Genomic DNA, 12,964 nt, shown 5'->3' with positions numbered 1-12,964 from the left:
AGTCAACTTCTTGTTTTTTCAAGTAAGGGCATTAGAACCCCTCTCCTCCAACAGTTATTTGCTGTTATGGTCATTTCATGATAGCACCAAAAAATTAGGAAGTACATGATTTTGTTTTATTTTTTAAAATTTTTATTTATCTGTTTAGTTTTTCGGCCACGCGGCATGCGGGATCTTAGTTCCCCGACCAGAGATCGAACCCGTGCCCCCTGCAGTGGAACTGTGGAGTCTTAACCGCTGGACCGCCAGGGAAGTCCCAGGAATACATGATTTTAGAGTTAAGGAAAATTCTGTAGATTAATTATATTTAGCTTTATGGAAAGCTTGTAACCTTGACCTTATTATTTTCATTTTACTGTTGACTGCTGAAAACTTCATCGTGGATTTGGGAACCACTGCTGTACTAGATTAATTGGAAAGAGATGGCAGATGACAGCCATCTGCCATCTCTGTCTCTTTTGCTTGCAGACAGAACATTTTTCTGTCAATACTTACTGTCATTTTGTGCCTCAGAGGGTACAAGAGAAATACGTCTGGATTTCATATGCATTTAGTTGTTACTTCTAGTTTCTTAGTCTCCTCTGTTCTCATAATAGTTACTGTTTAAGATTTGTCCACATTGTTCTTTGGAGCAGTTGTGAACAGATTAGTTCTTTAGCATAGGAAGAGGGCAATTTATGTTGAATCACTTCAGGAAGTCTTTCAGATTTACACATAACTTGAGCTTTAACCTCTTTAGCTGTTGCTCTGTGTGAGTGACATTGGTAAAATGTTTTCACCGTTAGTTACAGGTGGAGTTAGCCTCGATTCCTTCAAAGGTCCTGAGCTCACTACCAATGGCTTGCGTGATGTCAAGCAAAAACCGCAGAGCTTTGCCTATACTTCATATTTCTTTCCTAAAAGGGAAAATAATATGTAGTATCCTTCCATTCTACATTTTTAGTGATACTGGTAAGGATTGAGATACTCTTTGGAAAATATTCTTAGGTTTCAGAAAGGTAATATGGTAGGGGAGTTGATTTGAGGATGTTTGTTTTTCTGAAAATGAACTCTTCAACCTTCTATTGCATGTAGAGGATACAGGTTGTGAAGAAAACTGAGAGGCAGAAACATAACTTAGACATAACTTGATGCTTTTCAATTGGATAATCCAGCTGGGATGCGAAGAGAAGAATCCACTTTAATTGCTTCAAACCACAAGGTGGTGAACTGAAAATGAGTCCCTTTAAAAAAGGTACAGATTAGATTTCCCCTCTATTAAGGTCCCTCATATTTACCCCACTTGTTACTATCTACCCTTGTTTTATACCTCCTTCTTCCATTTTGTGTTCCATGATATTTTCACTGCACTTTATGGAGAAGTGAGATTGACTGCGGGGCTGAGCACAGTGAGATTGGCCGTGGGTTTAGAAACGTGGTTTACTCTGTCATCAAACCAAAGTAGGACTTCCCTCTCTTGGCTTCTAGGCCTCCTTAGGTAGGAATCAAGAGGAAACGCTTCTTGCTCTGAATAATATCATCCTATCCCAATTCTACACTCCAGAGTAAAGAAGAACTGTGCTTATTCCTGGGAAGATTCCCCATGCCTTCCTTGCCCTAACCCTCACATCCTCACTACCAACCAGTATCTGCTGTGAGACCATCAGCCCCAGGCTCATTATGCCCTTTATTCTTGTTCACACCAGTCTCCACAAGAAACTCAGGACTTACAGGTTAACTCTCTTCTCCATAGAAAGCCCCAGCCCTCTTCTTGGCTTTATTTTTGTCTTTAGTAGGCATCATCTTCTGACATGCTACGTATTTTACTTTGTCTTTTCAATAGAATGTAAATGTCACGGGGGCATGGAGTTTTATCTGTTCATTCATTGCTATAGATGAACAGTGACCAGCAGTAGGTACTCAAAGGTATTTGTTGAATGAATGCAGCAAATAATTGAATTAAAGAAAACCTTTTGAAGGAGATTAGGAGAAACTCTCAAAGAAATTAAAGCAGTCCTTTCTCAATTGCTTCGCTAGTTTTTTGTTTTTCATTTTTTAAAAATTTTATTGGAGTATAGTTGATTTACAATGTTGTGTTAGTTTTAGGTGTACAGCAAAGTGATTCAGTTATACATATATATATATATTCATTCTTCTTCAGATTCTTTACCCATATAGGTTATTACAGAATACTGAGTAGAGTTCCCTGTGCTGTACAGTAGGTCCTTGCTGGTTACCTGTTTTATATATGGTAGTGTGTGTGGGTTAATCCCAAGCTCCTAATTTATCCCCCTGCCCCCCGCAACGTTTCCCCTTTACTTCTCTAGTTTTTTATTTTACATTTATTTTTGGCTGCGTTGGGTCTTCGTTGCTGCGCGTGGGCTTTCTCTAGTTGCGGCGAGCAGGGGCTACTCTTGGTTGTGGTGCGTGGGCTTCTCATTGAGGTGGCTTCTCTTGTTGCAGAGCACAGGCGCACGGGCTTCAGTAGTTGTGGCTCGCAGGCTTAGTTGCTCTGCAGTATGTGGGAACTTCCTGGACCAGGGAGCAAACCCGTGTCCCCTGCATTGGCAGGCGGATTCTTAACCACTGTGCCACCAGGGAAGTCCCTCTAGTTTTTAAAATACCTTATTAGATGATTTCTTTTCAGTGTACCTCATTCCCCATAGTAAACATTTTGAGTGAATCAGTATATTATCTTAGCTAATTATTTGTATTTTAAGATCATCTTTTTAAAAAAAACAGAAAAATTTCTGAATATAGGCATACTAAGTTACTACTAATTCTAACTCCCATCTCACTCTGGGATGTTTTGTTTAATTGCACCAAAATTCAGAAAAACTTTTGCGTAAACAAATAATCTTTCATTCTGATTGTCTTTGTTTTCATAGGACTTTGCAGCGTCTATTAGATATTTACTAAATATTAGTGAATAATCAGTTGCACAAAGTGTCAGTATAGCTTGCAGCCATAGTTTGAGGGGTTTTTAATAGTCTACAACTTCATTCCAACCTGTACACCAGCCATCTATTTCTAAAGTTGAGATCCTTCAAAGGCATTTGGATGTCTTTCACGTACCCTATCTTTCTAGGCGCTAGCAGAAACACCAGTTTTATTCTTTAAAAGAAACAGACCCACTGGTAAATCCCTAAAGCACATTTGGGGGAACGGGGAATACACTGCTATGGTGTTTCCAAAATTCAATATCTGTTGTTCTTGGCTTGCATACTACTGTTATATCGAACTGTTTCACTTCCAACAATTATTTCAAAGCATATACAATATGCCTTTCTTGCATTGCATTAAGGATTTTAACATATTTCATCTTCTTTATCCTGGTCTGCCTGGGAAAGTGATAAACAGAAGATGTGAGCCCATGAAATTTATTGTAATCTTCAGGGCATTTTTGTTAGTTCAGAAAATAGCTAAAGAAGAAAGCCTATAATGACAGAGCCTTAAGAAATCTTGTCTAATACATATTTGGTGAAGATCACTTAGATCTCATTGTTAACACAAGTCTACACTGAATTATCTTGATATTTTACATTGAGCCCAGCATAATTTACCAACTTAAACTCCTTTTTTTTTTTTTAAATTAATTAATTATTTATTTTATTATTTTTTTTGGCTGTGTTGGGTCTTCGTTTCTGTGCGAGGGCTTTCTCTAGTTGTGGCGAGCGGGGGCCACTCTTCATCGCGGTGTGGGGGCCTCTCACTGTCGCGGCCTCTCTTGTTGCGGAGCACGAGCTCCAGACGCGCAGGCTCAGTAGTTGTGGCTCACGGGCCCAGTTGCTCCGCAGCATGTGGGATCTTCCCAGACCAGGGCTCGAACCCATGTCCCCTGCATTGGCAGGCAGATTCTCAACCACTGCGCCACCAGGGAAGCCCCCTTAAACTCATTTTGACACTGAGAGTGCCTGTCTTACCATACTTTCCCTAGCATTGATTATCATCATCTAAATTATTTTTTGCTAATTTGGTAGGGGAAAAATCATATTGTTTTAATTGCTTTTCTTTGTACAATTTGTTTGATTCTCTTAATGTTAACTTTGTCTTCACTGCTTCCCTTGCCCTGAATGGCACTTGATTTTAGATGTTAGAACCACTTGGAAAGAGGAGAGTAGTGTGCTCAGTATATCCCTAAGGAGTTTTATAACGTTGACCTTCGCCCTTTTTGACAAGATCTTTCTGGGCAAGTGAACAATAATTAAGAGATGAAGAGAGACAAACAAGGCTACTACTGGAAAGTGGTAAAGAAACCTAGGGTCATTTCACCTTGCTATAGACTCCCATACCTAAATCCAAATCCTTACTCTCCTTCCCAGTGAGATATGTAGCCAAGGAGCTATCCAACAATGTACTAGTATGTCTTGCTGCGTTTACCTAAGACTTCATTTTTAAAATCTTATTTTTGGGAACATACATAAATTATAAAAGAGCATATATTCTCATTAAAAGAAATCAAGCAATACAGAAGAGAATTAAATAGAAATAAAAGCACCCATTCCTTCTTCTATCCCACTCTCCTGTGGTACAAATAGGGATTTACAGGAATTTCATCCTGATAGTAAATATAATTTAGTGGCATTTTGGTGTCAGTGAGACTTTAGTTTAAGGTGATCCTGTAAACTCCAGGAGGGATTATATATACTCCCCAAATGTCTGTTTTGTTCCATACTACTTAGTGCAGTGCCCGGCATATGGTAGATGTCAAATATTTGAGGACAGTTTCATTGTAAGGCGAGAAAAGGAAAAGAATTGAAAGAATCTTAACAGAGCATCGTCTGGCCATCAGGCTTTGGGCTATTAGATTTCTGGAGAAGCGCAAGGGTTCTCAGCACTGGCTGCATGTTAGACTATCACTTGGAGAGCCTTAGCAAAATACCAGTGCTTAGGTCTCACACCCCAGTGATTCTGCTTTGATTGGTCTGGATGAGACGCCAGCATCAGTGTGTTAGAATCTTCCCTGGTAATGCTGATGTGCAGCAGTGGTGAAGAACTACTGAACCATAAACAGTTGTTGCTTACTGAATGTTAATTGAGGAGATCTGTGCTTTACTTAATTCTTTAAAAGTCCTTTATGCTTTGGAGGACACTTTTATTTTTATAGAGATTATTGTCCTAATTATGTTTCGCTATATTAAAAATATTTTGCATTTCCTTATATACAACATATATAGTAAGCACATGGATAATCAAAGAATTACTTAATTACTTGTACATTAAGATAATCATTAGGCTTCCTGATGCTAGAAAATATATTTCCCTCATCTTAGGACCATGACATTTTATATGGTATACTTTCTTTTTTAAAGGCCCTTTAATCCTAATGGAAAACTGGCATTTAAGCAGTAGAGAAAACAAATCATATTAAAGAGCTTAGCAAAAATGTTTAAAAAAAAATCTGAATGCATTTGTATGATGTTTTCTTTTCTGTGCCAAACTAAATGACTTAACTTGTTTATTCTGTGTTATTCCAGTCATCAAAAATGGTAAGATGTTCAGCTGATGCAAATAAAAAATAAAAGCAATTTAGGGACTTCCCTGGTGGCCCAGTGGGTAAGACTCGGCGCTCCCAATGCAGGGGGCCCAGGTTTGATCCCTGGTCGGGGAGCTAGATCCCACATGCTGCGACAAAGATCCTGTGTGCTGCAACTGATACCCGGTGCAGCCTAAATAAATAAATAAATATTAAAAAAAATAAAAGCAATTTAAGTAAATAGATTCCATCCAAATTATTAATTTCATGTTTGGGACAAAAACCAGAATATTTAATGTAAGCTTTCTTTACTATGCTGTAAACCTGTTTTGTTTTGTTTTTTTTTTTAACAATGTATTTTTTTTCTTCCTTTAATATCTCTTTAACATGCACAGCAAACACCAGAATTTAGCTTCCTTACTGATAATACCTTTAAGAGAAGCATGGTTTACATGCTCAAAGAAAGGCAAGAAAACCAAAATTGATGAGGAGGGAAGTAAGTCATTGTTCGTTCTGTAAAGTTAGAGGAATAGAACAATTAGGGGCTCAGAGGTAAATGAAAAGAGTAGGAAGGAAGTATAAGATAAGGTCGGAGAAGTGGGCTGGGGCAACTCCTGAGGAAGTGGTATATTTTTTGTCATAAAAAAGGAATGCAAAATAAACTGTGGGAGACAAAAAGGATAGGGTTAAATTGTTAAACCTGTTTTTTTTTAAAGTGTGTGTATTCTTTACCTCTCCTTCTCTTGCCCTTCCCCAACTTTTCCCCAAAAAGGAGACTGTAACTGTGTTGTTTGTAATAAACTTAAATGCCGGAATAACTGTCAGAATAACTAGTAGTGATGAGTAGTTTTAAGGTTAAACCATAAACAGTGCAACATTAATGAAGTGTGGTGTAAATAAATTTGTAGCTAAACGCTTCTTAACTTTGGCTTTCTCTTATACATTTTTATTTTTTGTATATCCATTTCAAAATCACTATGACATCTTAGTTATATAATCAAAATCTTGGCAGGTTGCAGCAGGAAAAGCATAGCCAACCCTGAGCATAATTATGCTTATTTGAGGAAATATTAGACTTGGTGCCAGGTTAAGCTACATGGGTATTAAGAGATAATTATGAGAAACCCAACTAATGCTTGGCTTTGATTAGACCTTCTCTGCCAATAACATAAGTGATAAGACAGTTTATATTAAGTTTAATATCTGTCCACTCCCTAAAATATAATAACTTAATAATTATAATAAAATATAGTCTATCCAAATATAAATATAAAATAGTCTGATAAGATGTGAACCCAGTTCATAGTCAGAAAATGCTCACTAATGATGATGGAAAGTATCTTAGCTTTCTGTAGATTCTCATGTATAAGCAACAGTCTTTGTTCTGCTATTGCTGAATTATTTTTATTCTAAATGGAAAAAACATTAAAAACATGGGATTAATATGCTGTGGTTTTTTACTGCTTGCTAAAAATTCAGCTGTTCATTGGCTTGAAATTTGAAGGCCAGACAGTAGGTTCTAAAATGCAATTTACTGTTTCATAGATCAGTCCAAAAACTAAATCTAGTATGTGTGTTCCACTATCTTTCTGAGGTATACTACTGATTAGGAATGCAAAATACATCTAATTATTATTTTTTCCTTTGTCTAGTGTCATAATTAATCTGATTGGGTCAGTTTAGAGCATTATTCTGAAAACATTCTGTAAGAAGAATTCTAGTCTCTTAGAAAAGTAACAATTAAAATCTTTCCTAGTCACATTCTGGGCTAAAGGTAGATTTTATGTGTGACTTTATTTTTAAATAATACTTTCCCATGATAAACTATTAAAACAGTACAAAAGCATATAAAATGGAAAAGTAACAAGTTCCTTGTTCCACCTAAGGAAAATTCACTGTTAACTATTTCTTGGGTGTACTTCCACAGAGTTTTACAGAGTTTTCACAGAGTTTTCCCTTTTCTTTAGAAACACCTCCCCACCACAAAGCTGTACTATGCACTATGTATAAATATCTGTTATTATTTTATTTTTTAATTGAAATATAGTTGATTTACAATATTATGTTTCAGGTGTGCTACATAATGATTTGACATTTGCATGCATTTTTTTTTATTTGCATGCATTATGAAGTGATCACCATGATTAGTCTGGTGTCATGATAACCATCTGTCTCCGTACAAAGTTATTACAGTATTATTGACCATATTCCTTATGCTATGCTTTTTACTGGCTGCAGAGATTTCCATAGTATGGAACTTTCATAAGTTATTTAACTGATCCCATTTTATTGAACATTTAAGTTTCTTTTTATTTTATGATTTTGCTATTACAGTAACTTCCTGGTAGCTATCTCTTAATAATTATATGACTATATGTAGAATAGAATTCTTAGGTTATTCTAAAACATCATATCTTGTGATATAGGTTTATACCTCAATAATTTGACCGAATCTTTGGTGGGCTGCCTTGTTATTGGCATCTTTCTCATGAAATTGGAATTCAGAAGCAATATTTAACTTACTACTTTAATAAGCTAATTTAGGGGAGTAGTTCCAATTAATTAAGATTTCACCTTGGGAAGTGGATTATGCCTGTGTGTACAAAAGATAAATACTTAGAAAAGGTGAGAGTGCTGGACCATCATTCTATTTCAAATCTAGTATTATATAATGACCTACTATTTACACACTGACCTGTATTCTAAGCATTTTATTTATATCCTTTTAATCATCTGAGCAATCCATTGAGGTAGGTACTAGCATCCTCATTTAATGGTAGATGAGACTGAAGTTTAGAGAGGTTAAATGACTTGCCCCAGGTACCAGAACTGGGAGTGCAAAAACTCTATTCTTAAAGGTAACTGTAGAATTCATATTTCTTGTTTTGTTGTTGTAGTCCCCACAGTGAAGCAATGTTTTCAATCATTCAGAACCCAGGGAAAGATAATGGAAGAAAATAAGATATGCCTCTTATTCTTGAAAATTAATGCTCCCATTTTCCTACCACATCCAACTTTTTGGATTCATATAAAAAGTGTTGTACAGTGTAAATAAGTAATGCAGTTGAAGGATGAAACTTTAATTTGGAATAGCATTATGCTTCATGCTGTAATACAAGCTTTTGAGAATAGGCTGAACTGTGAACTTCAACGATAACAAAATTTCTGATAAAGGGACCCTTTGCAAAAAGTTAAAAGATAATAACATATTGTATATCCAATAGTTTGGGTATGACAATGTTTTATGTATTTATCCAGCATAATTTGCCCTTTCTTTTGTGAATGGAAATCCCTGTTTTGCTAATTAGAGTGTATCCAGCATAATTTACTTTAAAAAATAATACTTAGGATTATCATTTCGCTCATTTATAGTACTGTGATTTATTTATTTATTTATTATATATTTATTTTTGGCTACGTTGGGTCTTCATTGCTGAGGCATGAATGAGGCATATATTCTTACCTGATCACCAGGTATTCATGCAATAAGCATTTACTGAACCATGTGCCAGACACTGTGCTAAGTGCTAAGGTTACAACCACTGTCAACTTTAGTAACCTTTTTGTCTTTTTTGAAAGCAACATTTGTAGTACTCTGTGGAGTCACTTCAAAATGGTAAACATAAATTCAACATCAACTCAACTACTATCCTTCACTGAAAAATGCGTAAATTAACTTTCTTTTATATCTAAATTTCACTCTGGCATTTAATATGACATGGGTATATGAAGGTACACAGACACACTTTTGCTCTCCATAAGAAATTTCCAATTTATTTTTTTAAGGTAGTCCAAAAAGACTGAGAAGATAAATTTGAAGACTTCAAATATCAGATGTAAAACTCTTAGATTAAGAATTTGAATAATTTTCAAAATGAAAGTCTCTATTCTTGCCAGTGGCCAGTCATTAATTTCATTTAGTTCACATAAACTAATGCTAGTTTATCTGTTTGTTTTTGTTTTTTAAGTTCAAGTCCTGAAATGGAGAATGTCTTTCAAAGATTTTCCCCTTGAAATATCCTTAAAATGCACTTAAATACGTGAAGTAATCTAATGCTTGACAAACATAGCCTAAAGAGTCTAGCTTTTTAACAGTCAATAATCTTTATTTTTTAACAGCACTAACATCTGAATATTTATGGATACGATGTTTGGAGAGTAAAGGTCTCAGAGAAGGCCTTACTTAGCTCACTGTTATACTCAGTTCCCACTCATGCTAATCTACAGGGACGTAGCTGTAATAAAAGATGAATTATTAAAGTTCTTGATACCATGTGGAGCCAGAGGTGCCATTAATGTAGCCATTTTGTACCATCAGGGTGTAAATAATTTATAGGATATGCAGAGCAATCACAACAGTTTGAGGAGAATCAAGTTCTGCAAGCTAATTGCAAAGAAGTCCTGTAGCAATGGAGATGTTGAAGTTTTCTTCTGCCCAGTCATATATGTACACTTTTGAGTCATCATTAATCTTTTTTGTTTTTGAGACTCTGCTGTTTTGAGATAGCTTTTGGTATAAAGCTGTTAGTGATAAAGGAAAAGTAAACCTAAAAGCAGACAGAATTTTGAGTTGTTTTGGGATCCCTGTCTTTAGTATACTCCAAGAGTACTTAAGATAATCAGCCTGTTAAATCACAGTACTGGGACATCCCTGGTGGCACAGTGGTTAAGAATCCGCCTGCTGGAGACACTTTTTTTTCCTCCCTCCTTCCCTCCTCTCCTCCCTTCCCTTCCCCTCTCCTCCCCTCTCTCCTCCTTCCCAACTAAAGAAAAAAAAAAAAAAAAAGAATCCGCCTGCCAACGCAGAGGACACGGGTTCGAGCCCTGGTCTGGGAAGATCCCACCTGATGCAGAGCAACTAAGCCTGTGCTCCACAACTACTGAGCCTGCGCTCTAGAGCCTCCGAGCCACAACTACTGAGCCCGCGCGCCTAGAGCCCATGCTCCGCAACAAGAGAAGCCACCTCAATGATAAGCCCACTCACTGCAACGAAGAGTAGCCCCCGCTCGCCGCAACTAGAGAAAGCCCTCGCACAGAAACGAAGACCCAACACAGTCAAAAAATAAAATAAATTAATTAATTAATTAAAAAAAAAAAAGTTATACTGTCAAGGAGGTTAGGGTTTGGAAAGGCATTAGCGGCACTGATTAAAATGAAAGCCCTTAATATGTAAAAGGAAAATTCCAGAAAGCATGAGATGTAGAAGTAAATGATGCTGTGGTAACCTACTATACAGATGATATTAGCTGTTTGCCAGACCAGCCACCTTGGAGTAGAATATGGAGTATCTAACTTAAATTAGAGCAGTCGCACTTCTCCTTAAGTTGAAACACCACAGTAAATAAACATCTTTTCACTCGTGTGAAATTCTGTGTTTGTTGTTCGGTAGCAAGTGTGAATTGGATGACAGTGTCTGCATATAAGATTTTTATGTGGAGTGAATTCATGTTTTTCTCTCTTAACATTTCCCAACACACCCCTCCATTCATGAGTGTCCTTGAGCTGATACCTGGTGCCACATATCTTAGAATAAAGGTTTTAGAACTGTGTGAAAAAGTGACAGTTGATCTAGCCTTAGTTATAGTATGGTGTAAATTAAGCTCTTAAATGAAAGTGGCTAGGTTTTACAGATGGACAGACACGAAACTAGCTGAGAACAAATTGTTGTGCTGTGATAGAGACATCGTTCAAAACTGCATGCATCTGTCAACTGCCCGTGGTGGTACAGTGAGATAAAGTGATCTGTAATGTTTCTCTAGTGTATCCCTATTGCTAGCCATATTGTAATGTGTAATACATCTCTTGGGCAGACAGCTTGTGTGGGCTAGATTCCACCTCAGTCTTGAAAATATGCCAGAAAGCAGCAAGGTGAATTTTTAAGCCTATTTAAATATTTAGACTCATGACTAATTTCAGTGAAATCTCTGCTGTATCTAATAAACTACTCACTAGAAGTGAGATGGAATTTCAAGTTTTTGACTTCCTCACTTATTAGCTGTGTGACCTTGGATTGACAAATTATTAATCTCTGTCTGTTTCTGTGTCTGGAAAGTGAGGATTGTAGAAGTATTTGCCTCATAAATTTGTTGTGTGGATTTAGGCAGATTATATGTATAAAGTGCAAAGAAGAGTGCCTGGCACTTAATAAATGTTAGCTGCTGCCGCCACCACCACCATCATCATCATTAACGTAACTTGGAGTGAGATGAATTTCCCTTCCCTGAAGCTAGATTGCTTTTTTTGCTTTTAAGGAAGACTACATCTCTGTCAAGGATGTGGTCAACCCCAATTCTAATACAGAAGCTCACTGTCTTGACTTGTGAAATCTAATCCATCTTCAAGTTTATCTATAGCTAAAGTGTAATATATTATATATTATAATATATATTATGTAAAGTATATATTACTTTAAAAGTATATATTACTTTATATTATGTTACTTTAAAAGTATATATTTCTTTCAAAAGTATGTAAAGCATACTGCATTATAATAAAGTGTAACATAATCACTAGAAGGGATAAAGAAACTATAATATCGCTGTGGAATGATCTACAAGATGTGTTGTTAAGTGAAAAAACCAAGGGGCAAAATAATGTGTAAATTATTCTGCCATTTGTGTAAAACTTTTCTGGTACATGCATAAAGTATCTGACAGGCTGTAAAAGAAATGGTGTATTTTCACTTGTTGCTGTTGGGGAGGGAAATTGGATGGCTGGAGACAAGGATGGGAGACTTTTTACTGTATATCCTTTTATACTTTTTGATTATTGAACCATGTGAATGTATTTCCTAGTTAGTAAAAACAAAAACAAAAAACCCTCATAAAAAGGAGAAAGTAAAAGAGCTATTTTGAAATCTACATAAATTTTTATTCATCCTTTATAAACATTTCTTTTTATCTGTACTACTCAAATTCACATTTGATAGGGCTTTTAGATTCCTATTTTCGTTTCGTTTTTTGTTTTTTTTTTCCCTTTCCTTTAAGTGTGCTTTTCAGGGCTAAACTAAGAATGATCTCTTATCCTCCATTTAGGGATTTGAGTCATAATCGGCTGTCTAACTGGAACATCAGCTTGGAATCTCAAACATTACAAGAAGTGTAAGTTATTTTTATTTATTTAAACTTACATTAAATTCTTTGAGGTGATTTGATGAATTATGAATTTCAGGATGTTCAATGGAAAAATGTCAAAAAATTGAAGGAAAGAAAACTTTAGATTAAAACATGTTTAAAAGCCTAAACTTGTCTTTGGCTTTGTTAGTATCACAAACTCTCTGGGTATTATGCCATTGCGTTGGTGATTTCAAGTTGTAAACTGCGTAGAAATACTTTTCTACTTCCTTGGGGCCTAAAGTAAGATTTTCCCTCTTCAGAGTGAATATATTTTATTTTTTTTTTGCCAGAGTTTCAGCCAGTGAAACTCTATTGTGTAAATTTTTTTTTGTTTTCTTTTTTTAATGTTTTGACTTGTCTAAGGTGGAAGCATCATGTCTGAAGTAGGTTTATA

General features: G+C 36.0%; 1 protein-coding gene across 1 annotated transcript in view; it reads left to right on the top strand.

The window, feature by feature from the left end:
• The window catches only part of LRIG2 (leucine rich repeats and immunoglobulin like domains 2), a 63,919-nt gene that overhangs the window by 17,043 nt on the left and 33,912 nt on the right, over nucleotides 1-12,964 (top strand). The window contains exon 2 of the mRNA XM_061186169.1: nucleotides 12,490-12,555. Within this exon, the coding sequence (XP_061042152.1) occupies nucleotides 12,490-12,555 (66 nt within the window). The remainder of the gene's footprint in view (nucleotides 1-12,489; nucleotides 12,556-12,964) is intronic.

The sequence above is a fragment of the Eubalaena glacialis genome, chromosome 3, assembly GCF_028564815.1.
Source record: "Eubalaena glacialis isolate mEubGla1 chromosome 3, mEubGla1.1.hap2.+ XY, whole genome shotgun sequence".
Taxonomy (NCBI): domain Eukaryota; kingdom Metazoa; phylum Chordata; class Mammalia; order Artiodactyla; family Balaenidae; genus Eubalaena; species Eubalaena glacialis.
The sequence above is the reverse complement of the archived record's forward strand: the minus strand, read 5'-3'. Positions and strand labels throughout refer to the sequence as shown.